We start from the raw sequence: 25813 nt of genomic DNA, 5'->3' as shown, positions 1-25813 counted from the left end.
TCCCGCCGTGCTGCCAAAATCCTGAGCAAAATAACCGCGCGCGCCGCGAGTTAGATGATTATCTCTGCTTTCCGGAAAGGGAACCAACGCAGGCAGAGACACGAAGGCGCAAAACCTCCACGGTAGCCAGACACCCAGCTCGGCTGGGGACTCAGATGCACTTTAAAAAGTATATATATGTATTCTTTGGTGTCCATCGCCTTAGCTGGACAGCTGCTTGGGTCACTAGGGCCCGGGTGGTGATGGGGTTTGGGTCTTTTGGAAGCCACCGTCCCCATCTCCCATCACCGGCAGCCTTGCTGTCACCTAATTAACAACAAATGGCAGTGGAGGGGACGGCTCCAAAGCGCTGGGGGGGCTGCAGAGCCCTGGCCGTCGCTCGCTAGGTCCGGCTTTCTGCTGGAAATCCAGCCCTGGAGCCGGAGGGGGAGCAAAGGGGAAGTTTTTCCGAGACGGGAACAAACAAACATCCCGGCGCGGCGCAGGAGGACCGAAACCAGCCCAGTGCTCGGCAAGCGCCGGCGGCTGCCGCAGCGGGGTGATGGGGCGCGTGCCACCGCCCGTGCGCGCATGTACACACACACACGTGGCATCCAGCGTGCACGGATGGCCGTCTCACACATGGAGACACGGAGGAAATCCGGGTGTGCAGGCTGCCCCTTCCCGGCACCGCTGCATCCGTGTGCAAGGTGTGTGTGTGTGTGGGGGGGGGGAGCAAGCGGGGCCCCATATGGGGCCGAGCGTGTAAACGCAAGCGAATCGATGCAAGTGAATCCGTGCACGTTTGCCCCGTCGCACACGTGTGCGAAATGTGGGCCAACCTTCCCCGCTCAGGCGGGACGAGGCCTTTGCTCTTAGAACAACAACAAAAACCCCGGTGCCATGGTTTGCACCCTGCACATCCATCCGGCAGCAGGCCGGTCGGTGCTTTGCAGCGTGGGGTTAAAGGTAGGACCTAATTTTCCCCCAGAAATATTCCTGTTAATGGCTTGCAAATGTTGGCATGGCCGGCGGGCGCGCGTGTGTATATATTGGCTTCTGGCGCTGTCTCCGTCGCACAGCAAACTCGCCGGCTCCGAGCCGTTTAAACTAACAACTCCACCGCCTCTCCGATTTCAGCCGCGCGTTTTGAAAGAAAACAGCCCGCGCCGCCTGCGGCAGGAAATCGCTCGTTGGGTTTACGAGGCCACCTCTTCCGGAGGCGCCGCGCGGAGAGGGCCGGGCTCGCGCCGCGAGGCGGCATCCCGGCGGCGAGGCGCGAGCCCGCCACTTACGAGGGCATAAACGTTATTAAATTTTATTAAAAAAAAAAAGAAAAACAAAAGGTGCTCGATACTCTTCTGTATTAGCAAAAAGTTTCTTGCTCCAGGCGCCCTGTTCTGCACGGAGAGCAGCCCGAGGGCACCCCGGGCTGCGGCTCTCCGGTGGGAGCTGGGCACAGATTAACCCTGTAATTAGTGCAGACCGGGGCGGGGGGACCCGTGCTGCCCGGCGGGTCCGGCCGGCCCGTGCTCCGTCCCACGCCGCCGCCAAACCAGCCGCTCGCGCTGGAAAAGTTGGCATCGCTGCGGGCACGTAGGAATGTGCCACCTCCACCGTCGCTCCTGATGCTCTGCTTAAGGCTTCTTTCTTTCTCTCTCTCCTTTTTTTTTTTTCATTTAAACTTCCTCAGATGCTCATGCTTCTCACAGGTTAGGAATCGAGGAGGAAATCGGCTCAAAGCAGATGCCGTCCGCTGCCAGAAGTCTTGGAGAGTGGGAAAAAGTGATGGTGCAGGGTCCGTGGCTTCAAGCCAGTTTCTGGGGAAGGGGGAACGCGAGGAGAGGAGCCGGTGGGCCTGAAACGTTAATTCCTTCCAGCTGTTGTCAGTCTGGCAGGTTCTCAAAGGAAGCTTAATAGACTGCAGTCGGCTCCCCTCGGCCCGTCCCCCATCGCAGCGCCGGGCGGGGGCCGCCCAGCCGAACCTGGGATTACATGAGCCGCTTTGGCTTCCAAAGACCGTTTCTCTTATTTTTCCTTTTGGCTTTAAAAATGTTTTCTCGCATGTGTGTGTGCGTGCACATGTGTACGTGGGTGCACACGTGCACCGCGTTTCTTTTGCTCGCCTCCCAGCCCAGTCGCCCCCTGTGCACTAACGGGGCCGGGCACGCTTGCACGGGAGCGGGGGCACGAGCGGGGGGCCGCAGGGCGAGGAGGAAGAGCAGGGGCGGCTCTTCCTGGTCTGGCTGGAGCAGCCCCCGCTCTGGGGTGTGAACAGGGAGGAAACAGGACGGAGAAAAAGTAGTTGGAGTGGAAAATAATAAAATGCTGCTTCTCTCTTACTTTATTGATTGCGATCGCAGGCAGAAATAGCTCAGGCTGTCGAAAGCAATCACCACCGAAAGCAGAGGCACGTCCAAGCTGCTCGGACAGGGGCGAGTAAGATGCTTCAGGAGGCGAAGGTCTCCTGGAGCTTGGGAGCGGAGCCCGAACCGAGGCGATGAGCAAAAGCCTGGCCAGAGCTTCCTCCGGCCGCTGCAGAAAGCCGCGGGTCCCGCGGTGCCACGCGTTAGTGCCGTCGGGGTTTCCAGCGGCGGGGAGGGGGGCACTGCACCACGCACGTAAAGCCCTCGTTGGCGCTGGGTCGTCACCCGACTGGGCAAGCACGCGTGAGCGACGCGGCGCCGGTGGCCAGAGCCGTGCGCTCCCCGAGCAGGGCGGGCGTCCCTGCTGCGGGGGCCCTCAGCACCAGCCCGCCTCGAGACCCCCCCCCCCCAAAACCCCAGGCAACGCTGTCGGGGCCGACCGGGCCACTGAATTTGTGACGTTGGATTTGTGACCGTTTCGTTGAACTGTTTCACTTAAATCGGCGCCCAAGCCCGGGTGCAAAGCCCTACGGGAGCAGCCGGCCGGGCGCAGGGGCGGGCAGGCGCGCCGGGGTGCCCAGCGCCGCCCGGCCTCCAGCCTCCGAGACGCTGCCAGGCAGCCGTAAAAAACTGACTGTCCGCAGGAGAATAATTAGTTAAAAACTGAGCACATCTGTTGTTAATTAATTCCCAGGCAGGAAGGTTAACTCTTCCCCTCCCCGGCCGGCCCAGCCCGGTGCTTTGCAAGGTGCACGGTAACCCGTGCCTGGCCGATCCCACTGCCAGCTCCTGCCCAAAATCCAGCCCTTGGGCTAAGGGTTGAAAAAAAAAATCCAGCCTTGCCCCTGCCCGTCTGCAGCCCCCCCCCCCCCCCACCCCAGTGCCGGGCGCTGCTTTATTTGCATTTTCGCATGCAGCCGTCACGAAAGTACATCCGTAGGCGTGAATATCGCAAGCATTCAGCAGTACATCACGCCGCGTGAAGGAAGAGAGCCCGGCTCTCCTCCCCACCGCCCACCCGCTGCCCGGACCGCGAGCTTTAAGCCCCGGCGAAGAGGAACCCAGTCCTCCAGGAGCAGCGTTGAAGCGCACCCGGTTTCTGAACGCCGCAGGCTCGGCCCTGGCGCGACGGGGCAAAAGCAGGCGGCGGGAACGGGGCGCCGGGGCGCCAGCCGCAACCTGAGCCCCGCTCCGCCGCCCGGAGCAGTGGCGGGCCGGGAGGAAGGCTGCCCGCGCCGTCCTCTTCCCCTCCGCGCACTTGCAGCGAGCCGGGCTCCGAATGCCTTTAGCTCACCGCTAAAAATAGGTTTTAAAGGCTGAGCTGCAGCCCCGGAGGGCAGGCAGCCCAGATCCCACACCAGCCCGCGCCGCTCTGACCAACTGACCCATTTGGCCTCGATTTTTAAGTGTTTTTCCCTCCGCGCTGCCTCGCAGCCCAGCCGGGGCGGCGGAGCCCCCGGGTCGCCGCGGCGGAGGGGCCGTGCGGCGGAGCCGTGCTGGCCGGCCCACGGGGGCAGGAGCGGCCCCCGGCATCGCCCCGATCCAGACCCCCAGCAGCGATGGGGAGCAGTGCCACCAGCTTTGCGGGAATCCCCCCCCCCCGCCGCCTACCCCAGCAGCGCGGGGCTGACGCCCGGCAGGGCCCCGCGGCAGCGAGGAGCAGCACAGAGCAGGGCGATGCAGCCGCCGGTCAGAAACGAGGAAAGATCTTTATTTACAGTAACAAAAGAGACCAAAAAAAAAAACAAACCCAAAAGCCCCAACAGACAAACCCAGGACCCTTGTTCTCCTTCCCCTTCCACCAGCCCTGCAGAAGGACAGCGGGGTTTTTCCGCCCTCGCCCAGCCAGGAGCCCCGTCCCCCCCCACCCCTGGGGCCACAGGATGGGGCTGGGGGGTGGTGGGGTCGTTTCGAACCCGCCGCCCTGGCTCGGCACGGCTCCGGCCTCCCCCAGTGCAGCCAGCGCCCGGCCCCGTGGCGCGGGAGCCGGGCGGGAAGGCGTTCGGCCGGAGGGGGCTGCCGAGCCCAGAGGTGCAACCCCGCTCCGGGAGAGACCAGCACAGGAAAAGCCTCTTCCCGGCCGGCGGCGCAGGGAGGGGAGCGGGTGTTTTTATTGCACTTGGCTGCTAATCTCAGCACCGAGACGGGGGCAGGGGATGAGAAGCTGCTTCCGACCGCAAAGGAGAGGGAGCCAAGGGCTCCCGCGCCTCCCGGCCCCGCCGCCGGCTCCCCGGCCGGAGCCGGGCTCTGCAGCGTGTCCGGCCTCTCCCGGCACGGAGCGGGCGAGGACGCTTGGGGCCACCCTGCCTCGGACCCCAGGGCGATGCAGCCGGAGCGCTGCCCTCGCTCAGTCCCGGGGCCGGCACCGCGGCGGGAAGACGCCCCTCCGGCAGCCCCCGCCGGCGCGCCGGGGCCGGGCTGGCGCTCCTGCTCTCGGCTCAGGTGGCAGGAAGCTGCCGCGGTCCCCGGGGCCGGCCCGGCACGAGGGGAAGAGGTAGAGGGCGAGCGTCCGCGCGGCCGTCCCGGGGGGGCCCTCGGCTCTGTGGATCCCTTCCCCGGGCGAGGTGGTGGTGGGGGTGGTCGAGCTCCTCCGCTCCGCTCCTCCTCTCGGCGTTTCACTCGCGGGTTTCTCCGCCGCCGGCTCAGCAACCCGCAGGGGCTTCGGCCGCCGCGGGATGGGGCCGGGGGTTGGGGGTGGCCGGCTCGGCCCCCGGCCGCTCAGGAGGAGAAGCAGAGCCCGCAGCACTCCATGCAGATCTCCAGGCAGTCGGCCGACTCGCAGCAGGCGTCGATGATGCCGCAGTCCATGTCGCAGGGCAGGTCGCAGTCCGCGCACTCGCCCGAGTTGCAGCAGCAGCAGCAGATGCAGGAGTCCTCGGAGGTGCAGGAGCCGCAGGTGGCGCAGTCCAGCACGATGTTGCAGAGGGTCAGGAACTCGCAGAAGAGGCACGAGAGGATGCAGTGCACGCAGCAGTCTGCCGGGCAACACCGGGAGAGACCGTCAGGGAGGCTCGGTGGGAGCCACGGGCCGGGCTGGCGAGGCACAGCCCGGCCAGGCACACTCAGGCCCTGATTCCCTGGGAACTAAGGGAGGGGATGGGGAGAGGGGCCGGGAGCCAAGGCACCGCTCCAAGGACCTCGCTCAGCGCCCAGGGCCGCGTCCAGCCTCTGCGGGACGCAGGCCGGCTTTGGAGGACACGAAACGGGGCACCGTGGCGCTGAAGGATGCTGCGAGGGGCATCCCGAGGGATGCAGGCAGCAGGGCTCTGGTGGAAAGGGACCACCCTGGGGAACGGGACCCTTCCCAGGGAACAGGACCCCCAACCCCCCCTCCCCCTGCTCCGGGGAAAGCCAGTACCTTCTTGAGCCTCAATAGGGATGTGGGAGGAGGCCGACTTGGAGCTGCCCTTGCTCTTCTTGCTGCCCTGGCTGTTGATGGAGTGGTGGGACTGCAGCTTGCGGTGAGGCTTCTGCGAGCCGGGGAGGGGGCGGAAGAGCCCGCTGCCCGGGTCCCCGTTGTGCAGCAGGCGGGCGCAGGGGCCGGGCGGCGGGGGGCCCGGCGGGGCCGCTCGCCCCTGGGGCTGGCCTGTTTCGGAGACGGAGGCGGGCGTCAGCGCGCCGCAGGGACGGGGCGATGCCGACGCAGAAGCGGGACGGAGAGGGAGGAGGAGAGACGGAGGAAGAGCGCGGCGAAGCTCGGCGGAGAGAGACGGGCTGCACAGGAAGGGAGGCACGAGAAAAGAGCGAGGAGCAAAGGCTCGGCACAACCGCCACGGCGAGCCTCGGCCGGGGGAGCAATTCCCTCGGGGTCCAAGCTGCCAGCGCGGGCCGGCGTCCAGCCGGGATAAAGCCGCCCAGCGGCAGCGCTGGGCCAGCCAGGAAGGGCGAGGGGGGACGGAGAGGCGCGCTCGCGCCGCCCCGGCAGCCGGGATAACCGGGACTCCCGGGAGCCGGGCTGCCGACCTCCCTCCGGCGCTGCCGCCCGCGCTCCGGGCTGCGCATCCCCCCCCCCCACCCCAGCACGCAGCAGAGCAGCCTCTATCCGCAGGGCTCCCCAGCCTCTGGCCGAACTCCTCCGCGGGAGGCGGGAGACGGCGCTCGCTCCGCTCCGCCCGCGCCTCCCCCCGGCCCTCGCCTGCAGCGGCCCCGCGCCGGGGGAGCATCCTCGCTCCGGCCGCGGGAGCCTTCCCCCGGAGCTCGTGCGCGGGGCGAGGGCGCAGCGCCGCCAGCGGGGTTCATCGCTCCCCCCAGCCCACCCCAACCCCAAAGCAATGCAGCAACTAAATAAAATCCCGCCCGGCGGCGCCTGCGCCAAACTTTGATTTTTCTCTCGCACGGCAGTAAACAAGCGATGATTCAGCCGAAAGGCTTGAGGGCAAAGGCGCCTCCGGCCGAGCCGGGGAACAGTAGCTGCTTTCTGCTCGGGGTGGCCAGGGGCCGCGAGCCCTCCGTGCGCGCGAGCCGCTCCCCTCTCCCGCAGGCAGAACGAAAACACACCTAAAAAACTTTAAAAAAAAAAAAAAAAAAAAAGCAAAAAACACCGGTGCGTGAAGCCCCTGGCGGCTTGGGAGAGATGGGAGGTTTCACCCGGGGCCGGTGGTGGGAACGCGGGAGGAGGGGGAGAAAAGGGGGCCTCGGCGCTTCCCTCCCGTCTTCGTTTTGCTACGGGAAGCGACCCGGGAGCGCGGCGCAGCCCCCGCCGCCTCCAAACTCCCGGCTGCTTCCACACCGCGCGGCGAAGCGCGAGCGGCTGCTGCCGACGGGCGTTTGGGCGAAAAGCTCCCGCTCAGCCGCGGAAACGGACTGGAAAGGGAACTCGGAATAACCGGAGCCAGGGAGCGGGCGGAAAACGGGAGGGCTGGGAGAAGGGCAGAAAGCGAGAGAAACGGGGGCGGTGGGGGGGGCGGAAGCTCTTGGACGAAATCCGCCGTCCCTCCCCAAACCTTCCGGAGGTCCTTGGGGGCTTTCGGCTTCCAAACGGGAGCAGAAGCGCCTGCGAGCTCTGCACGGCCCGTCCTTCCCGGCTGCGCGGCGGCAGGCCCGGCCCCCGGGAAAGGCGCGCGTTTGGCTGCCGCTCCGCACCGCGAACCTTCGGAAGCTCGTCCCGGGGCCTGATCCTGCTCGGATCGGAGAGCAGAAATCACGGCTGGGAGCGGAGCGGGAGGCCGGTCCCGCGTCGCTGCCAGGCGGACGGGTGAGAAGGAGCCTGCCGAGCGGGAATCCCTTCTCCGGACGGCGATTGCTGCCTCCGCGGGCGGCGGAGCGCGCGCGCCGGGGCCGGCCGGGCTCGGCGGCACCGAGCTGCTGCAGCCGGGCAGCGGGGCCGCGCGGCCGGGCAAAAGTGGCGGCGACTTTTGCAAACCCCGACCCGGCCCCTGGGACTCCAAATCCGGCGAAACCGCGGCCGAGCGGCGCGGAGCCGGCCGAAGGGCTTCGCGGGGCCCTGGGGCTGCGCAGGGCCGCGGCGATCACGGAGGGGAGGGCGATGAGCCCGCAGGGACCAGCCCAGGCCAGGAAATTTCAGACGTCGGCCCTCTGGCTCTCCTTACAAATATTCTGCAGTTTCAACTGCTGGCTTGCTCTCCCGAAGCAGCAGGGTTTACAGAAGCGTGTAGCGCACTCGGCTTGGCTCCCTCCGTTTCTTTGCATTCCTCAGATTAAACTGTTTGTAAATCAAAATCACGCTCCGACTCCAGCGAGCACCGAGAGCCGGCCAGAAACTCCCCCCCTCCAGGATAGGAAAAATCGCTTCCATCTCTGAGCCTCCAACTCAACGATCTCGAAGCCTTTCCGAAGGGGAGCTCTTCGGCCCGGAGCCGCGGCCGCGGTGCGCAGCGGTGCCTCTCGAAGAGCACCCTGCAATGCTCCCCAGCCCGGCAGACCAGGACGGCGACGGGGAGGACCAACGGGGAACCCGGCACGTCTTACGGAGCAGCACAGGGCCGGGAAACCAGGGCCGCGGGAAAACCTGCCTTTGCATCTTTAGTGACCCAAAAACCCACTGGGATTTGTTTGCTTCCAGCCTGAAATGCCGTTGCCTCCATCCACGCCGGCTCCGTGCCGGTTCCCCTCCGGCAATGCCGGCAGGGCTCAGCGGACGGAGGCTCGCCCTGCCGCGACCGCACCGACCCTCGGCTCCGCTAAAGGTTGCTTTGCCGAGCCAGGGCAGGGCTCGGACACAACGGCACGTCGCGGCCTCCGTACCGGTCCCGGCTGCTCTCAGATACCTGCTGCTCCCCAATAAATTTTAGGGTGGCCCAGTGCTATCGCCCTCCCCCCTGCTCGCCTCCCCGCCGCTCAAAGTCTGAATGCGCAGAGGCCCCACGAGCTCGGCGACACTCAACATCCAGCGAGCCCCGTTTCGGGAGCAGGAGCATCCCGCGGACCCGCCAGCGCGAGACGGGCCGAGGTGCAACAGCTCTGCGGGAGCCTCGTGCCCTCCTTGCCCTGCACGTGCCAAGGCACGGGCTGCCCCAAGCCGAGAGGCGCTTCCTGCCCGCACGACCCAGGTGCCGGGAGCTGCACGTCTCGGCCGGGACCCGCCGGCACGGCACGGCACGGCGCGGCACGGCGCGGAGCGACTCACACGTCACAGCTTCGGCAGCGCCCGTGAGCTCGGGCCGGGCCTTGGTGCCGGCCGGCGCCGCTCCGTTCGTCAGGACTTTTCGGGACTCGTCGTCTTCCGGGAGCTTCTCCTTCTTCGCCGCCGCAGGGCCGGGAGCGGGGCGGGCGGGGGGCCGGAGCTCGGCCGGCGCTGCCGCCGGGTGCTGCCACGGGGTCCCATCCTCCTCTGCAAGAGAAGCAGGGTTTGAGCCCAGAGCCTCGGCCACGGCGCACCGAGCCACGGGCCCCGGCGGCTCCCCCAGGCATCGAGGCACGGCCTGATATTCACCAAGACCCCCAGAAACCCGGAGCCAGGCCCTCGGCTGGCGCGGACCGGCCCAGCCGCCGGGGCGCTGCAATCGCACCGCGGGCATCAGCGGGTGCTTCGGGGCTCCGTTTGCGGAGGCGAACCGCGTCCTCCTGCCTCTGCCGCCTCCCAAAAGCCCTCCCCAGGCTCCCGCATTCCTCCGCCGAAAAGAAGCCGGGGGTCTGGTTACACTCAGCATCTCAAGCTGGATATTTCCCCCGCCTTGCAAAAGGGCCACGTTCATCCCAGCGCAGAGCCGGCTGCCGGCTCCCGCCCCGCAGCTTCGGCAGGGCGAAGCGAAGCCTGCGGGGCACCGAGACGAGAGGTGCTCTGTTCCCCACCACGGCTTGGGGGGGGTGGAGAGGGGGAAAAAAAAACAATTTTGCACATCCCTTAGCAAAACCCAGGCCGCGAGCCCCCTCCCCGCTGCCCGCCCTCCCTCCCTCAGCTCCCAGAATAGCATCGGTTTGCAAACAGGGGCCGGACCGCACTTTATATAAAACTAAATTATACCTTGGGAGTGGACAGGGAGACCAACCACCCATAATTTCCCCGGCTGTAACAAGAGGTCGTACACGCAGGCGGGCGAGGGCAGCGGGGCGCAACGCGAGCAGCCTCGGGCGCTCCGCGCACGCCGAGCCCTCCGCCCCGCTTTCCCCCCGGGGTCCCGACGCGCCCGGGGCTCACTCCGAAGGAAAAACCCACCCTGGCGGCCGCAGCCTCGCCGGCGGCTGGGAAGGCGTTAGCAGTTTGCTCGCTTTGCCGAGTCCCAGAAAACTTGGCCTGGTTTACGGTTTCCACGCTAAGACAAAAGCCCCTTATGGAACCGAACTTGGTAGGAAAGAAATAATCACCCTCTGGTTTTTGTTTGTTTTTAAAACTATTTTACAGAGTGAACGCGTGATTCCTCTCCGGTGCAAAAGGCACCTGGCCCAAGATAAATTAATCGTCTTTTCCTGAGAAATCTTCCAGAGCAAGGTCTGCAGAGCCCCGCTCGCTGCAACCCTGATCCCTCCTGCAGGACATTCACACAGGCGTGGCGATTTTGGTGCAAAACCAAAAGAAATTCAGCAGCTCCAGCTGAATTTTGCACAGAGCTACTGGCTCCAAAACCCGACCGGAGCGGGAGTACGGGAACCCCAGAAAGGAGGGCAGAAAACGCGTTGCCATGCTCCTCCGAAAGCCCAGAGCAAAACGGAGAGGAGGGAGCCGGCTGTGCCCTACCCCTAGGTGTTTGCACATAGGTGTGGTGGATGGGTGAATAATAACCGCACGCGGCTGAGTCCCAGCTCCTGCCAGGGCTCAGTCATGCCCCAACCTGGACTGGCCTGTGTCAGAGCTGCACAGCTCAGTCATCGCTCGATCTGAAGCCTCTTAAACCTGACGGCTCGGGAGCTTTGAACCAAGTCCCGAGTCGGAGGTGGTTGGAGCAACGGGAGGGCGCGTTCCCGAGCCGCCGGACGGGAACGGGACTGCGCCGTCGGGCATCGGCGTCCCCGGGGAGCTGGCGCAGGCTCTGCTCCTGCTGCGACGCATGCAAAAAACAAACAAACAAAAAAAAACCCCAAAATAAGATGCCCGGAACACACACAGCGTTTCAAAAGCAACGGCACAAGCTAACAGCAAGGGCTCAGGGCTTGCGGGCTCCCATCGCCGCTCTGCTCCGAGCCCCGCGCTGCCTCGGCCACGTCCCTCCGTCCCTCCAGTCCCCAGCGGATCGAGGGCAAAGACGGTCCGCTCGGAGAAGGAGCCCCGCGGACAGGAGCGGCGCCGGGATCGCGCCGGTCCGGACGCTCCCGAGACGAGCTTCGGTGCTGCCACGTCCGCTTCGCCCATGTAATTACGCTGCACAGCGAGAGGTCTCGCGCCCGGCCGCAGCGACGCGGGGAGGAAGCTGGCAATTAAATTAACTCCCACTGCAACAAGCCGGCCGCAAGAGGGGCAAAAATAGACGGGGCAGGAATTCGGGCAAGCGGGTCCTTCCCTGTGTCGAGCCCCGGGGGCAGACGGGGCCCCGCGCCCTCCTCCTCCTGGCCAAAAAGCCCTTTCAAGGCAGCAGTCGCTAAAACGCCATCCCCCCTCCCAGTTTCTTACCCGAGGGCTTTGCAGCCCCCGCTACAGTCAAACTCGGCCGTACGCCCCTGGGAAGAGGGTTCACACGACTCGTTTCCCACCCTGATGCTCCGAGGTGGAAACCCCCCGAGTCCCCGCGAACTGCGGGGAGCACGAAGACGCCCCAGCGCTAACCCAGCCCAGCGGCTGCACGACCGCTCCCAAAATACGCGGGAGAAACCAACGGCGACGCTGCCTGGGGAAGCTGACACGGCCATTTCATTTACGAGGAGAGAGATAACGAAGTATTTAAAAAAAAAAAAAAAAAAAGAAAAGGCATGTCAGGCCTCAGAACATCACAGCGCTGCCCTAGGGTCGCGGAGACGAGGAAAGCCGTGGAGCTCCTGTCACCCGCCGAGCTTGGGAGATGCTCGCTGGTCGGGTCTTCTGCCCGTTCTCCCCAATTACGAAGTCAAAAAGGGCTATTTAGAAAAGCCTGCAGAAATCACTGGGCTGCAAAGTCTATCAAATGGCCAAACAAGAGGGGCAGAAGCAGAAAGAGCTGGTGAGAGAGAGACGTAAAATAAGCTATAAACGCCCACGTGCTATAACCACGTAGCTTGCAACTCTCCTGCGGAGCAAAATGCAGAAGATGAACGTATCGCCGGGCACGGCCGGGCTCTTCCGAGGAGGACCGGCTTCGGGAACGGCTCCGACCGTACCGCCGGCATCCACCGGAGCCGTGACCAAACGCTGTCCCGAGCGGGAGGAAAGCCCGCGTGTCGCGGGTGGGAGGCGCGCTTGAGTCACGGGGAGCTTGCAGGATCGAGCCGACCCATCTGCCCGGCGCTGGACAAACAAGGGAATCGCACGGCGTCAGCAGCCGGTCGGACGGGGCAGAATCTCGCAGCAAGCGTAAACAGGGGATAAACCGCAGTCAGCATGAACTCAGCTCACCAGGCGCGTCCCTGGGACCGGGCACAAGCCCGGGTGGCCACAGGCGCCTTGCGTGCACGTCCCAGGTCCCGCTCCCTAGCTGCTCCCCAAGGGAGGGTCTGGAAAGCTGCAGAACTAGAGATGGGTCAAACCCTTCCAGGTCTGGACTTCTGATCAGTCTTCTGATCCTCCTCCGGCCCCGCGGTACCTTTGGCTACAGAGGAAAAAGCAAGCAACCTCGCACCCGGCGATGGACGGACACCTCAAGGACACGGCGCGTCCCGGTGACCGCACCAGAGCACAACGTGCCGGAGCTACGACGCGTTTGGGCCACCGAGCTCCAAAGCAAATCCCGTTCCTGCACCAGGCTGCGTGTTTGGATGAGGTCTTCCCGGTCCAGCAGGGAGGGAGAAGGGTCTTGGCACATCTGGATCCACATCCAAGCTCTCCCGGAGCCGCCGAGCATCCCAATCTCACCCCGCGGGCTGCGTCTCCTGCCGACCTGCAGCAGCTCAGGGGAGCCTCTTGCCTCCCCCCTTCTCTCCCTTTAATCCCTCAGGAATGGCTGGTTAGGGAAGAGATAACGTCGGACGGAGACGCAAACAAAGACAGTCTAGCGAGGCGTTTGCCATTAACAACACGGCACCTTGCAGCAATATTTAGTTTGGGAGCTTTCTAACCTGCTCTGCGCAGATAAAACGAGTGCGTAATCTCTGTCCGTTCTCCCCCGTGCGCGGCCCGGCCCAATCAGGTGGTTGCCTGATTTATTCAAGGGATATTTTAGAGCTTGATTCAGTGGTTTCAAGTGCCGAAGAGACAGTGCTGAAGCAAATGCTTCCAATCCCACGAGCCAGACCGGAGAAAATCAAAATTCTGGGTTGAAAGTTTGCTGAACTGGGAGAAATCCAACCAGCTTATTTACATTCAGTCTGAAATTAATGCACCAAAGCATTTCGGATTCAGTGATATTCGGAGAAAGGAAAAGAGCAGGAGGGAGGGGAAGGAAGAGCAAGACCAGAGTCCTGGACGTGTCAAACGGTTCTGCTTCCCAGGCTCGGCCGCTCCGCCATCCCGCGGAAAGCGCTTACCCCAGCGTCTCCCTGCTCACCTGGGCCATGCTTTGTAAAACATTTCAGTTCTGGGACAATGAGGAATCTGGTCAAAAACACTGGTTTCTATGAAAAGTGACTTCCTAAACACAAAAAGCAAAACAAAGCAAAAAAAATAACCCACAAAACCCCAAATATCTTGCCAGCTTCGGAGTTGTTATTATTTGTTATTTATAGCGATCGGGTGGGTAGGCAGAGAGGGATTTAGGGACGGTCAAACAGAACCAGTGTCTATGCAGGCCGTTCTCCGGGGTCCACGGAAGGTTCACGGCACCTGGTTCAGGAGGAGGTACAAAAACGCCAGGCACGGGCAACCGTAACGAGTTCTTGGCCGTGGTTCCCCGGCTGCAGGGAGGAAGAGCAGGTCCCATCCAACGCGCTATTTCTGCCCCTTCGCTTACGGCCAGGCTCATGACGGAGGCAGCAACATTTGACCCTGGCTGAAAGTGCCCTGGAGCTGGGACAAACACCTCCTCCCGCAACAAAATCCCAACTCCGAGGAAGGTTTGGGCACCGACTGTGCCTGGGCCTCGCTGCAGACCCCGCTGCTGTGGCACCGATGTCCTGGAGGAGCCTCACCAACCCACACGGCCCCCACGAAGGAGGTGCAAGTCGCCCCCAAAGCCCTCATGGAAGAGCTGCTCCGACCCGAGGGCTCCCAGCAAGGATGCCAGGGGTGGCGGGGAATAACCTGACGCCTCCAAAAGTGAGGAAAAGCATCAAACCACAGCTGCCAAGCCACGCACGGGGCTGAGCGAGGGCTCAGGCATCAGCCTGCTTGGATAACCGCCGAGAAGGGACTGCAGGGACGATAAGAAAGAAGATCACTGCTCAGATGACACTGCCTCTACTCCCAGCTCCAGCACGGCAGCGTGATTTCACCATGGTCTACGTGGATGCACCTTTACTACAAAAAAGCAGCTGTTTGCTTTATGCTAAATTAGCTCCCTGGAAGCAAAATCCATGAAGAGATTCCTGCTGGGCTGGTGCTAATTGCTGTCCAAGACCTAGCGAGCCCCATGGTCTACATAGTGGTAACAGAAACCCACCAACAGGTCTCGGCAGTAAAGCCAAACCCCATGGCAGGAGCCTTGAGCCTGCTGGAAAGAGTAGGAGGAAAATCACTGCTTTCCCTTGCACCCTTAAAGCTGCCGGTTCCTCGTGGAGCCAGGAAGTTTTGTCGTGTTTAAGAGCACGAGAGAAGAATGCAGCTCCGCCACTGCAGGAACTTTCTTATGCAGCAAGAATATGGTTAACATACGTGTACTAAGGTGGTGTTCAGGTTCCTCACGTGCTACAAATGCAAGGGAAGAAGCAAGCTCTATGCCAAACGCACTGAGCCCAAACTGTACGACATGGGACAATGTGATTTGCCCCAGGACACAAAATAGATCTAGCAGAACCAGTAAGACCTAGCTTTCTGCACCCTAGCTGCTAGGCCAACCCACCTGTGGGAGATAGGGCCTGATGACTGCCTGGAGAAAATTATGGAGCAATGTATAGCATCCCAAACACATCGTGGGGTCACGAGTTGACTGGCATGCCAGATAAGAACAAAGGCCCAAAGAGCCCACCTGGGGTTGAGTCAACTTTCGTTGACTTCAAGGACCACCCTCCTGCGTTCGTGCCTCTCTGGAGCAGCCTAACACACCTTGCGAGCCATAGAGACATAAAACGCTCAGGCCGGGAGGAGACTGGTGTGGAAGAAGGCTATGGGAGGCTGTCCTCCAACATGCAAAGTATCCTTAAGGTCATGCAATTATCCTTGAAGCTTGAAAAGCTGCTGCTGTGATGTCTATCAGATCCAAGGAGATTCTGGGAATTACAGAGCAACAAGCCACACCACCGTGCTAGGGAAAATTATGGAGAGTCTAATTAAGAACCATGCCAGTACAGTAATTGCCTAACCTTACAGGGTCAAACCAGCACAGGTTCTGCCAGGGAAAATTTGTGTCTTTCTAACCTGCTAAGGGTCCTTAAAAAAAAGTTAATTGAGGAGTAGATAAATGTGAGCTGGTGGACATCATTATTAACAAGAATAATAATTTGCACTTATATGGCACCCTTCATCCTGAGATCTAGTCAGCTCACGGTTTTAAGCCGGTGCCCATCACACGTTACCTGGCCTTGATATATGTGACATGAGCACAACCACAGCTCTAAGCCACTGCGAAGCAGAGCCTTCTCGCCGCTCGTCCTAGGGGGGAAGCTGAGGCACGCAAAGGGGACTTGTCCAAGGTGACGGAGCCCAGAACTTTGCAGCCCTGGTGCTCAACCCTTCCTGCTGAGGAAGGCTACTCACAGGCTTGGGATTTTTTCTTAGCTCAGATACCCAGAGCTTGGGCCCAGAGCGCAGTTCTTCCTAAACTGGGATGGGGTGATGTGAAAATGAGCTCTTCTGGAAAGGTCAGGGCACGGCTCGCTGGGTAGCAGCATGCCTACTCGCTGAACTAAGGACTGCGAGGCCGTCCAAGGATGAAGCCATGAGGGTGGAGTGAGTAATCGCTCGCGAGTCACCGAGCCGACCCGCTTCCTTTCGATGCAAATCTGCTGCCTCCTTACATCAGGAGCCCAGCCCGGGGAGCCGAAAGCGGCCAAACTGGGTGAACACCTTCCCGCCCGGGGCGGCACAGCCTGCCCCGCCGGGAAATCAGCTGGATCGGCCGCCCGGAGCCACCCGCGCACGACCAAGCCCTGCTCCGAGCTGAGGAGGAGAGGAGGGAGAAGGTCCCTCTCCAGCCAGGTTGCCTATCCAGAGCCAGGCAAGGTGGCCACGGCACGGAGCGGGTCCACCAGCTCGTTTCCACCCCTGCGGGTAGCGGAGCGGTTGCAAATGGCCGGCGCAAAGCCAGGCACCCACGAGGCTTAATCTGGAGCCGCTCCGCTCCCGAGCCGAGCCCGGGAGCCCCGGGGCAGGGTGGCTTCGTGGGTTCACCTCCGGGAAGGGGCTGCGCTGTGAGCGAGGCGCAGTTCTGGGAAAAATTAGAGAAACTACAGAAAACGCCAAGAGGACAGTTAGGGTTTCTGCAACTAATAGACTCTAGGCAGGCACTTTCCGAGGAAATTCAATTAGAAGCTGGAGCGGGAATGGGACGCTCGGGTGGCGAAAAGCAGAGCCCCGAAGGGCCTGCGTTGTTCTGCACAAAATCTGAAACATATAAAAAAAAAGAAAAAGCCAAAAATCTGCGTCTTATTTTTTAAGGTTTTCTTTGTTTAAAGAAAAAAAGTAGAGAAAAAATATAAAAATAAATGCAACGTTTTCACAAGCAGCCGAGAAACTGAGGAAGAAAGAAAAAAAGGAAATGAATCTTTTGGCATCCAAAGTTTTCCTATTAAATCTGGGGTAAGAAAGTAGAAGGGTTGTTTCTTTATGGGCTTTTTTGCATTTCCTTTGCACTTCTAGACTGCCTGCATGCCGATCTGCAACCAGGCTCACTCAAAGCAGTGCAAAGACGCTGTTATTTTGGTTTTTGGGAGGGCTGACCTTATTTCTTTCAGCTTCCAGGGCAGGACGCAGACTCAAGCTCCAGTTACGCCGCCTTACCTCGGCAAACCCGAGCTTCTGCACGGCATCGGCCCGGGGCCCGGGTGTCCCACGGGAAAGGGGGAAGAGGAGCTCCCCAGGGCTGGCGGCTGCAACGCGGCCAAGCGGAGCCGCCGGCTGCGCCCGCACGGCCCCAGCTCGGCAGGACGGGGCAGGAACGGGGAGAGCAAAACTCGACGGAAAACCTCCCTTCCTGGAGACTATTTGCTCCCGAGGTCTTTAGGACAGTTTGCTCCCTGTAACGAAAACCCCTCTCGTGCCAGCTCCGTTCCCCCTCCTCTTCCTCCCTGAGGAGGAAGGATGCAATGAAAACAAGGCATCCCACAAACCAAAGGGTTTTCTGCTTTCTCCTGTTTCCTTTCAATTTTTCCAGAAAATAACTACGGCCCAAACACGACACGTAGGCAAACAACTGCCTGTTTTCTCCGAGGCCCCGCCAGAAGCCACCTGCGGCTATTTCAAGGCTTTGGACTGCGACGGCACGAGGCCGATCGCCAGAGCCGGCGCAGGAGAAACGCCGCGATCCCGGCCTTCGTCTCAGCCCGGACGCGGGAGCGAGCCCGGCAAGGCGAGCCCGGCTCCGCCAGCGGCACGCTAACTTCAGCCAAAGCACTCCGTCACCAAACACCTCCGTTCCCCTTTTTACCGGCTCCGCGTTACTGAATTATCCCGGACTAGTTCACAACAGCATCTGAAAGGGATTCAAGGAAAAATTCCCAGGCTGAGCTATGCGTGACAGAGTCCCTGGAAGTTGCCCAGGAGATAATGCTTTTGCATGGAGATGTCACGAGGCCAAGCAAGCACGGAATACAAAACGGACCGTGTCCATTCATCCCTCAGCAAGGGGAAAAAAAAAAAGCGAAAAGCGCCGCGAGCACGAACGCAAAGCTCGCGACACACAGCCCGAAAGCTGCTCTTGGGAGCCCTTTCATTGGACGAGACGGGGCAGGGATTTCCTCTCTGCACAAAAATTCAGCCCCAGGAGCGGCAGAATTGGAGGCTGTGCCGGAGACCCCCCGGTGCCTGCCGGCTCGGCTCGGCTCGGCACGGCACGGCACGCTGGGGTCCAGCGGAGGCTCAGCCTCTCCGAAAGGCCCAGGCGGCCGGGGCAGAGCAAGGTCCCTGCGGCGACCACCCTGGCACACGATTCCCACACCAGCAAGAGCGGAGCGAGCACTGGAGCAAGCAAACCCCCCCGGCAGACGGAGGCCCGCTACCCTGCTCCTCTTCCAAAGGGGCCTCCGATTCCCATGTGCTTTTAATTTCAGGGCGCACTGTTCCCGCCGCCGTGGGGCCGGGCTGCACCAGGAGACACGAGCCCTGGAGAGCGGCGGCCGGCATGGGAGCCGGCGGGAAGGCAGCAGCCCCCCGCGGCCGGGCCTCGCTGCAGGGACGTGGCGGCTTCGGCCGGGGTCCTGGCTGCTCCCGCTCGGGACATCAGCGCGCTCGGGGCGCTTTATCTACGCACCTCTGCTCGGGCGGCCAGCTGGCAACAAGGAAAAGTCACGAGGCCGTTTCCCCTCCGCGCTTAATAAATTTCTAAACTGCTTTTTAAAACAAAACGCGCTAGTTAGTTAGTGCACAAATTTCCCGTGCAAAAAAAACTTTCTGCATTAGGCCCCTGCATCAGCAGCTCGGCATTTTCCACCTGGAGGGGCGAGCGAACTGCGGACACCCCAGGGAGAGCGAGCGGCACGCAGCTCCTCCAGCTGCTCCGGCCCCGGCCCGCGGCAGCAGCTCAGCAGCACAAAGCGGCGTAAGAGCTCAGCCCGGGAAGCGGAGCCTGCCGCATCCAGCTGGAAAAGCAGGGGGAAGAGAACAAGAGGATGTATTCTCCAAAACTTGGGCCCAGCCATGCTCCAGGCCAAAGCCAACACGGGAGAGCTCCAGCTGCACTACGCTCGTTTTCTGTGCGTTAAGATGCCCAGCGTTTGCACAGCACCACTGCTGCTTAGCTCAGCCTGCTGCCAAGGAGCCTCTTGCAAAGCAGCTGAATCAGTTCAGCAGCGAGCTCGTCCCGGGGTGAATTTGGCCCCTTTTGTGTCTGGTCTGGCAGCAGGCACAACAGGGGGTTTTGCCTCTTGCTCTCGGCTTCCTGCCCAGGCATTTTTCTCCCACCATTGGGCTTTAATGTCATTCCCACATATGAAACTTGATGGGAATTGACTGCCACGAGACAACAGCAAAATTCCTTGTGCTGCAGACCCGGCTGGTGGAGAATCCCCGCTCAGCGGGCTGCAGAGCTCCTGGGGCTCAACCAAGAGCCTTGCATACATGCACAGGCGTGCACACACGCATGCACACGTGAGCCACCCTCCGCAGAGGGCTTGCAGGCTGCCACCACTGGAGCCGACCTGGCTGGTGTCACAGCACTCCACTTGGCCGGGGGAAGAAGACAAGGACCCCAGAAAACTTTTCCATTCACTTCTCGTGGATGCTGTCCCCCCCCCCATCCGAGGGGGCCGCTGAGCCTGCTCCATGCTGTGGGGTGGGGAAGGGCCCCACCGCCCCAGCCCCTCGTGGGGTCTGCACCCCACGCTAGACGCCAGCCCCCTCGCAGTGTTCTGAGCCCCCCCAGACTGTTTTATCCGGCCTGTGTGAGCGTGGCGGCCGCGGTCCCAGCAGAGCCGTGACTGTCCTGTGCGCTTGGCAAAGTTACAGAAACTGCTGTAAAGTTTGTGCTGCGAACTCCCCCCGGGGCAGGCTGCCTCAGCCGTGTGCACACGGAGCGCGGCGTGTGCACCGCCAACGCCAGGCACGCACACACTCCCCGCCTGTGCACAACACACGCACACACTGAGCCGTGCACAACACACGGCCACGCATGCACGCACACTCACTCAAGCATTCCTGGGCACGCACACAGGCACACCCCCCACAGCACGCGCACACACAGAGCCATGCACACACACGCACGGCCGTGCATGCACTGCATGCACACACCCAGCCATGGACACGTACACACCCAGCCACACACACTCACCCCCAGCCAGGCACACACAGCCATACGCCCAAACACAACTCCAGCCACGTACAACCCCCCAGCCACGCACCCCCTTGCCCCTAGACGTGCAGACGCGCACACACACACGCGCAGAGCCGCGCACACACGCCCCGGCCGTGCATTCCCCCCCACACAGAGCCGTGCACACACTCCCTGGCTGCGCACATACGCCCCGGCCGTGCATCCCCCCCCCCCCCCAGCCTTGCACACACACCCCGGCCGTGCATTCCCGCACATAGGGTGCCGCGCACAGGCTCCCCGGCCGCGCACAAACGCCCTGGCCGTGCATTCCCGCACACACAGAGCCGTGCACACACTCCCTGGCTGCGCACATATGCCCCGGCCGTGCATTCCCCCACACACACAGCCGTGCACACACTCCCTGGCTGCGCACATATGCCCCGGCCGTGCATTCCCCCCCACACACAGCCGTGCACACACACCCCGGCCGCGCACACACACCCCGGCCGTGCATTCCCGCAGATAGGGAGCCGCGCACACGCGCCCCGGCCGTGCACACACACGCCGGCCGTGCACTCCCGCACATAGGGAGCCGCGCACAGGCGCCCCGGCCGCGCACACGCGCCCCGGCCGTGCACACACACGCCGGCCGTGCACTCCCGCACATAGGGAGCCGCGCACAGGCGCCCCGGCCGCGCACACGCACCCCGGCCGTGCATTCCCGCCGCGCACCCCCTTGCCCCGACGTGCGCGCACACTCCTCCCCCCCCCCCGGCCTCCCCGCGTACCTGGCGGCGGGGGCGGCTCGGCGCGGCGGGGCTCCGGGCGGCTCGGCCGGTGGCTGCTGGCCTGGGACATCGGAGAGGGGCGCGGGGGCTGCGGCGGCGAGAGCGGGCTCGGCGCGGCCCGGCTCGGCGCGGCCCCGCCGCCCCGGCCCCGCGCACCTGGGCTCCGCGGGGCCGCGGCGCCGCCTCCGCGCCCGGCGCGCGCCGCCCCCCGCGCATCGCCCGCCGCCCCCGCCCCGGGCCGCCCGGGCCCCCGCCCGCCGCCCCGTCGGGCCGCCCCGCTCCTCCGAGCCGAGCCGAGCCGAGCCGAGCCGCTCACGGCTCCTGCGCCCTCCAACAAGCCGCCCGGGTGCGCGGGGTTTTGCCTCCCCCCCCCCCGCCGCTCCCTTTCTCTCTTTCTTCTTCTTTTTTTTTTCCCCCTCTTTTTTTTTTTTTTTAAAAAACCCAACAACTGCGAGAACAAACAAACAACCAGCAAAATCCGCGCGGAGCCGCTCTGCGGCGGCGGGAGGGAGGGAGCGAGCCGAGGAGGGGGCGGAAAAGTTCCCCCGGGGGGACGGAGGCGAGCGGGGCGGGGAAGCGGCGCCGCGGCCCGGGGGCCCGGGGGGCTCGGCGGGGCCCGGGGGGCTCGGCGGGGCTCGGCGGGGCTCGGCGCCCCGCTCCCGCCCCGCGGGCAGGGCCCAGGGGGTTTCCTGAGCCCCCCCGTGCATCCCCGGGAGAGCCTTGCCCACCCTTCCCGAGCCTCAGTTTCCCTAACGGGTGAACAAATGAAGCACGGAGTTTGGTGCCTGGGGGCGATGCTTTGGGGCGCGCGGACAGGAGGTGCCGACGGCACCAGCAGCGCGCGGGGGCCACGCTGGGGTTCGCCGCCGTCGCTCCCGCTCCGTGTCCCTGCGGGGTCCCCAGCCCCGTGCACAGGACATTGCGGGGGGGGGGTGTCCCGAAGGCCGTTTTTTAACGCCACTGCGTTTCGCTGCTCTCTGACCATCCGGCATTGCACGGCGTGCGAGCGGGGCCGCGTGCGTGCCGCGTCGCGCGGGAGTGACGCCGCTGCGAGGCTCCGTCTGGATCTAACCCGGCGGCCGTGCTCGGCAGCGCCCGCGGGATGATCTCCTTCGCCGCGCTCGTCCCGGCTGGCCGCGGCTGTCGGAAGGGCCCGGCCAGCGAGGGTTCGTCGAAGCCGCGTCCGAGCGCGGAGCACCCGGCTGGATGTGCTCCAGCTTCCCTGCCGGGATGCTCACCGGGGAGCAGCACCTTCCCCCCGTGCCGCCGGCTCGCCTCGACGACACGGCCCTCGACCGAAACGAGCACAGGGGAAACTGAGTCACGGCCGCCTCCGGGCGCCAGCGCGATCCTCCGCCCGCTCCCGCCTTCGCCGAAGGGAAGCGTCTCCGGGGGCGCGGGCGAGCGGCGGGGCCGCGCCAGGAGCCGCCACCGCCGCCGTGTGACTGCGGGCTGGCGACCGCCCACGTTCGTTCGGCGCGTCCTGGCGCTGGACCTCGGCAGGATTTCTGCCTTCCCGCGCTAATCCCCCACCGGGTGAGCCGCTTCCAGCCGCTTCCCGGGGCCGTTTTTGCAACCCGTGCGAGGGGAAGCAAACAGCTCACGCTTGCAAAACAAGCTCCCGCCCTCCTTTCCTCCACTGCCGGCGTCCTTTCGCCGGGGGCCTGGGCAGGATGTGGCCCTGGTAAATATTGCCACGGCTTCACGTCGCTGTTGCCCAAGAGCCACTCGCCTCCCGTGCTGCGCGGCCGCTTACGGCTATGCAGGCGGTCTTTTCCCCCCTAACAAGTATTTTTATTCCCCGGATACATTTTACTGTTGTCCCCCTAAAAATTGCAGCGATCATGTTCCTCAGGGCTCCGGGGTGCGTGGGGGAGGTCTGGGCGCAACGCGCGGAATAAAAGTTAATTCTGCAGCGAAAATGTCCCGGGGACCGCGGTGCGCCTTGGCTCGCTCCGGGAGATGATGTCTCTTGGAAAACAAGGCCGTTCGGTAGGTGTGTAACGTCACTGAGCCGCGTTCACAGGCTCCGGCATGAACGACCGCGCCGGCGTCGCGCCGGGAGCCCGGGGCCGAAGGAAGCCGAGCCGAGCAGCCCCGGCTCCCGGGCGCGTTTCCGTCGCCAGCCCGGCCCATGCACCCCTCGCCCAGGAGCGCTTTCCCACCCCGAAACGCCCCGGTGCCGCGTCGAAATCAAGGGGTCCAGGCTGGGGTGGGGCTGGGGGGGCAGAGTGGGAGAGGGGAGCAGAGATTTACGCCAGCTGGAAACCTCCCCCCCCCCGCCTGGCCCCGGCTCCGGCGAGGATTTAGCCCTAAGCCTCGACTTCGCGGTTCAAAGCGGGGTTTTTGCAACTCGCCCGGCGTCTCTCGGTGAACTCCGGGCCGTTTCGAAAGGGGAAAAAGAAAAAATAAACAAACACGGGAGCGAATGCGATCCGAAAACAACACCAAGGCAGAGCCCCCGGCGGCCCCACGCGGTTAACCGGCCGAGAGCGGGGCCGGGCGCCGGGCTGTGCAGACGGAGCCGTGTTTGCTTAGGGCCCCAGCCATAACCCCCTGCTCTGGCTCGCGTAATTACCGGTCGCTGGGCGCGCACACACGCACACACACACACACACACACATACACACACGCACACACAAATCGCTAAGCAAAATAAGCTTCTCAGCGCCGTCTGCGCGGGGAGGGAGGAGGGGAGCGCGCTTGCTGGGTTCTCACTGAATGACCCCACTGTTTTATATTTTCTACTAAAAGATTTTGATGAGTCATGAGCTATTTCTGTAAATAATATAAAAAAGAAGGAAATGGATATTTTTTTTAAAAAAAAAAAAGCCCCATGAACATTCATCTTTTGAAGACGGAAAAATTAAAGACTTCCCCCCTCCCCTCCCCGGGGGCTCGCTGCGCAGTCTCCATTACCCGTCCGAGGCGGAGGCAGAAGCCCCGCAGCGCCCGGCGCTGGCCGGAGCCAGCGGCCTTTTGCGAGGGGAAGCCGAGGCGCAGGGATGCTCGTCCGGTCGGTGACGGCCGAGCATGCAGCCACCGCGGTCGGCCCGGGGCATTGCTCCCCCCGGCCCCGGCTGCGCTCGGGCTCGGGCGCCCGGCGGTGCTGGGCAGGCTCGGGAGCTGCAGCGGCAGCTCCGGGCCCGCCGTAACTTCATAGGTTTCTTTACAGCTTTGCAAGAGCTGCAGGTTTTGGAGAGGGTGGGGTGGTGAAAGGAGGCGCTCGCACGCACCCATCTCACCCTACACCCGCTAGTAGGCTTCTCCTTCCTGGCTACTAAAGCCGTAGTTATTTTTCCAGTCGTGTCCCCGGTCTACGCTGACGGTAAATCGCGTCCGCCGTGTCCACCAGCGGTGACGGCAAGGACCGGGCGGGCGCCCGCGCTTCCCCGAGGAGCGCGCGAGCCCACGGGCTGCCGCCGGCGCCAAGGAGCGAGCCCAGCCCGGAGCAAAGCGCCGCGCTGTTAGCGTCTGCCGGCGGCTCCGCGCCGGGACTCGCCGCGCCGGGGCCCTCTCCTGCGGGGCCGAGTCGGCCGGCGGCCCTCCGAGGCACCGGCGGGACAGGGAGGAGAGCAAAGCTCAGAGCCGCAACCCTTCGGCCACAGCCCTTCCCTCCACGCTGTTTGCAATTCCTTAGCGCTCGATAACCCCCCCCCCCCCAATGCTCCCTCCTTTTTGCGGTCTTTTTAACCGTATCAGCGCTTCAGCCTGCAGCCCGGCGCGCTGCACGCCCCGACGCCGGCCGGTGCCCAGGCTGCGCGCTCGCCCGCCCGCCCACGCGCTCGGAGGAGGAGCGTCCTCCCGCGCTGCGATCCGCGAGGAATTGTCCCCCCCCGTCCGCGTGTGAGCTCACGGGGAGCCACGGTGCGCCCGAAAAATAAGCGTGATGTTCGAGCAAAGAAGGAAGCATCCTTGACGGCAGCTCGCGTCCATCTCGATAGCGGCTTTTAATCACGCGACCCCGGGGAAACGCGGCGGGAGAGCAGATCTGGCGCGGTGGCAACCTGGAGGGGCCTTCAGCAGTCCGGATAAGGCAAGCGCTGGGGGCTCGCAGGAGCTCGTGCCCTCGCCAGCCGGGGGCTGCCGCTCCAGGCAGCGACTCCCCCCCGGAAATCCTGCGGCTTTGCTGCAAAGCCTCAACCCAGCCGGAGGGGAGCGCGGCATCCACCGGGACACGGCATTCACTGGGATGTGGCATCCACCAGGACACAGCATCCACCAGGATGCTGCATCCACCGGGACACAGCATCCACTGGGACACGGCATCCACCAGGACACTGCATCCACTGGGACATGGCATCCACTGGGACATGGCATCCACTGGGATGTGGCCTTGTGAGCATCCAGGAGGAACGACGAGCACCTAGGCAGGAAGGAGAGGGCTCGGCACCTCCCGCTGCCGTTTCGTTAGTGCCCGGAGTCGCTTCAGACCCAGGCGAGACCAGAGCAGAGGGATGGAGCTGGCCAGGAGGAGGATGGGGGGAGACGTCCCAGTCTTTGCTCAACTCCATACTGGTTTAGCAATCAAACCAAGAAAGCTTTCATGTCCACAGCGAAAAAAAAAAAAAAAAAAAAAAAGAAAAAAAAAGAAAGAAAAGGGGGGGAAGGAAAAAAGTTCACGGTTTAACAGTTAAAAGCTCTTTCTCCAAGTGTTAAACCAATCACGGCCGCCCGCTCCCGCCGCGCCGTGCGGCCGAGCCTGCGCACGCCGCGGGCCGCGGGAGCCGGCAGAGCCCGGGCGGGCGCGCGGGCCTCTCCGCAGGGCCCTCGCCGGAGCCCGCGGCTCCCGCGGGGGCTCCCGGCCCCGCGCCGGCCGAGGCGGGTTCGGCAGCGCACCGCGGAGCTGGCTGCAGCTCCGAGAGCCCTGGAAAAGGGCCACTGGAAAAAAGATTAAGGCAGTTTGGCTGAGACGGAGCCACGGAGGGAAGGGGGGATATAACAGTGCGTTAATATTGGCCGGGGCTGCACGCAGATGGGAGCGAGCCGGTCCGTGGGGCTGCGAAGCCGCGGGGCTGCAAGGGGGCCGCGCGCCGCCCTGCTCCGTGCTCCCGGCGGCCGAGCCCGCTGCCCGTCCCCGTCCCCCGCGGGCCGCTCCGGCTGGGACGCGGAGCCGCGCCGTGCGGGCAGGAGACGCGCAGCGGGTCTTCGGGGAAACCTCGCT

The 25813-nt window shown here is 63.6% G+C and overlaps 1 protein-coding gene across 1 annotated transcript; it reads right to left on the bottom strand.

Annotated features, from left to right (window-relative positions):
• Positions 1–4035: 4035 nt before the first annotated feature.
• On the bottom strand, positions 4036–20735 carry MDFI (MyoD family inhibitor). Its single transcript, XM_062595049.1, has 4 exons — positions 20650–20735; positions 8932–9135; positions 5704–5931; positions 4036–5320 (listed from the first exon to the last, which is right to left on the bottom strand). Exons 1-4 carry the CDS (start codon positions 20717–20719, stop codon positions 5064–5066), a joined length of 759 nt encoding a protein of 252 aa, XP_062451033.1. The 5' UTR covers positions 20720–20735; the 3' UTR covers positions 4036–5063.
• Positions 20736–25813: the final 5078 nt, after the last annotated feature.

Source organism: Rhea pennata, chromosome 25, assembly GCF_028389875.1.
Source record: "Rhea pennata isolate bPtePen1 chromosome 25, bPtePen1.pri, whole genome shotgun sequence".
Taxonomy (NCBI): Eukaryota; Metazoa; Chordata; class Aves; order Rheiformes; family Rheidae; genus Rhea; species Rhea pennata.
Note: the sequence above shows the minus strand (reverse complement) of the source record. Positions and strands in the feature narration are given on the sequence as shown.

Bases quoted from the DNA above. Each gene is read 5' to 3' on its own strand.
- MDFI (XM_062595049.1), bottom strand. From the start codon at position 20,719: ATGTCCCAGGCCAGCAGCCACCGGCCGAGCCGCCCGGAGCCCCGCCGC. The intron at 5,932-8,931 runs GTGAGTCGCTCC...TCTCCGAAACAG, and splicing joins CGCTGCCGAAGCTGTGACGT to GCCAGCCCCAGGGGCGAGCG. The intron at 5,321-5,703 runs GTACTGGCTTTC...GTTGCCCGGCAG, and splicing joins CCCTATTGAGGCTCAAGAAG to ACTGCTGCGTGCACTGCATC.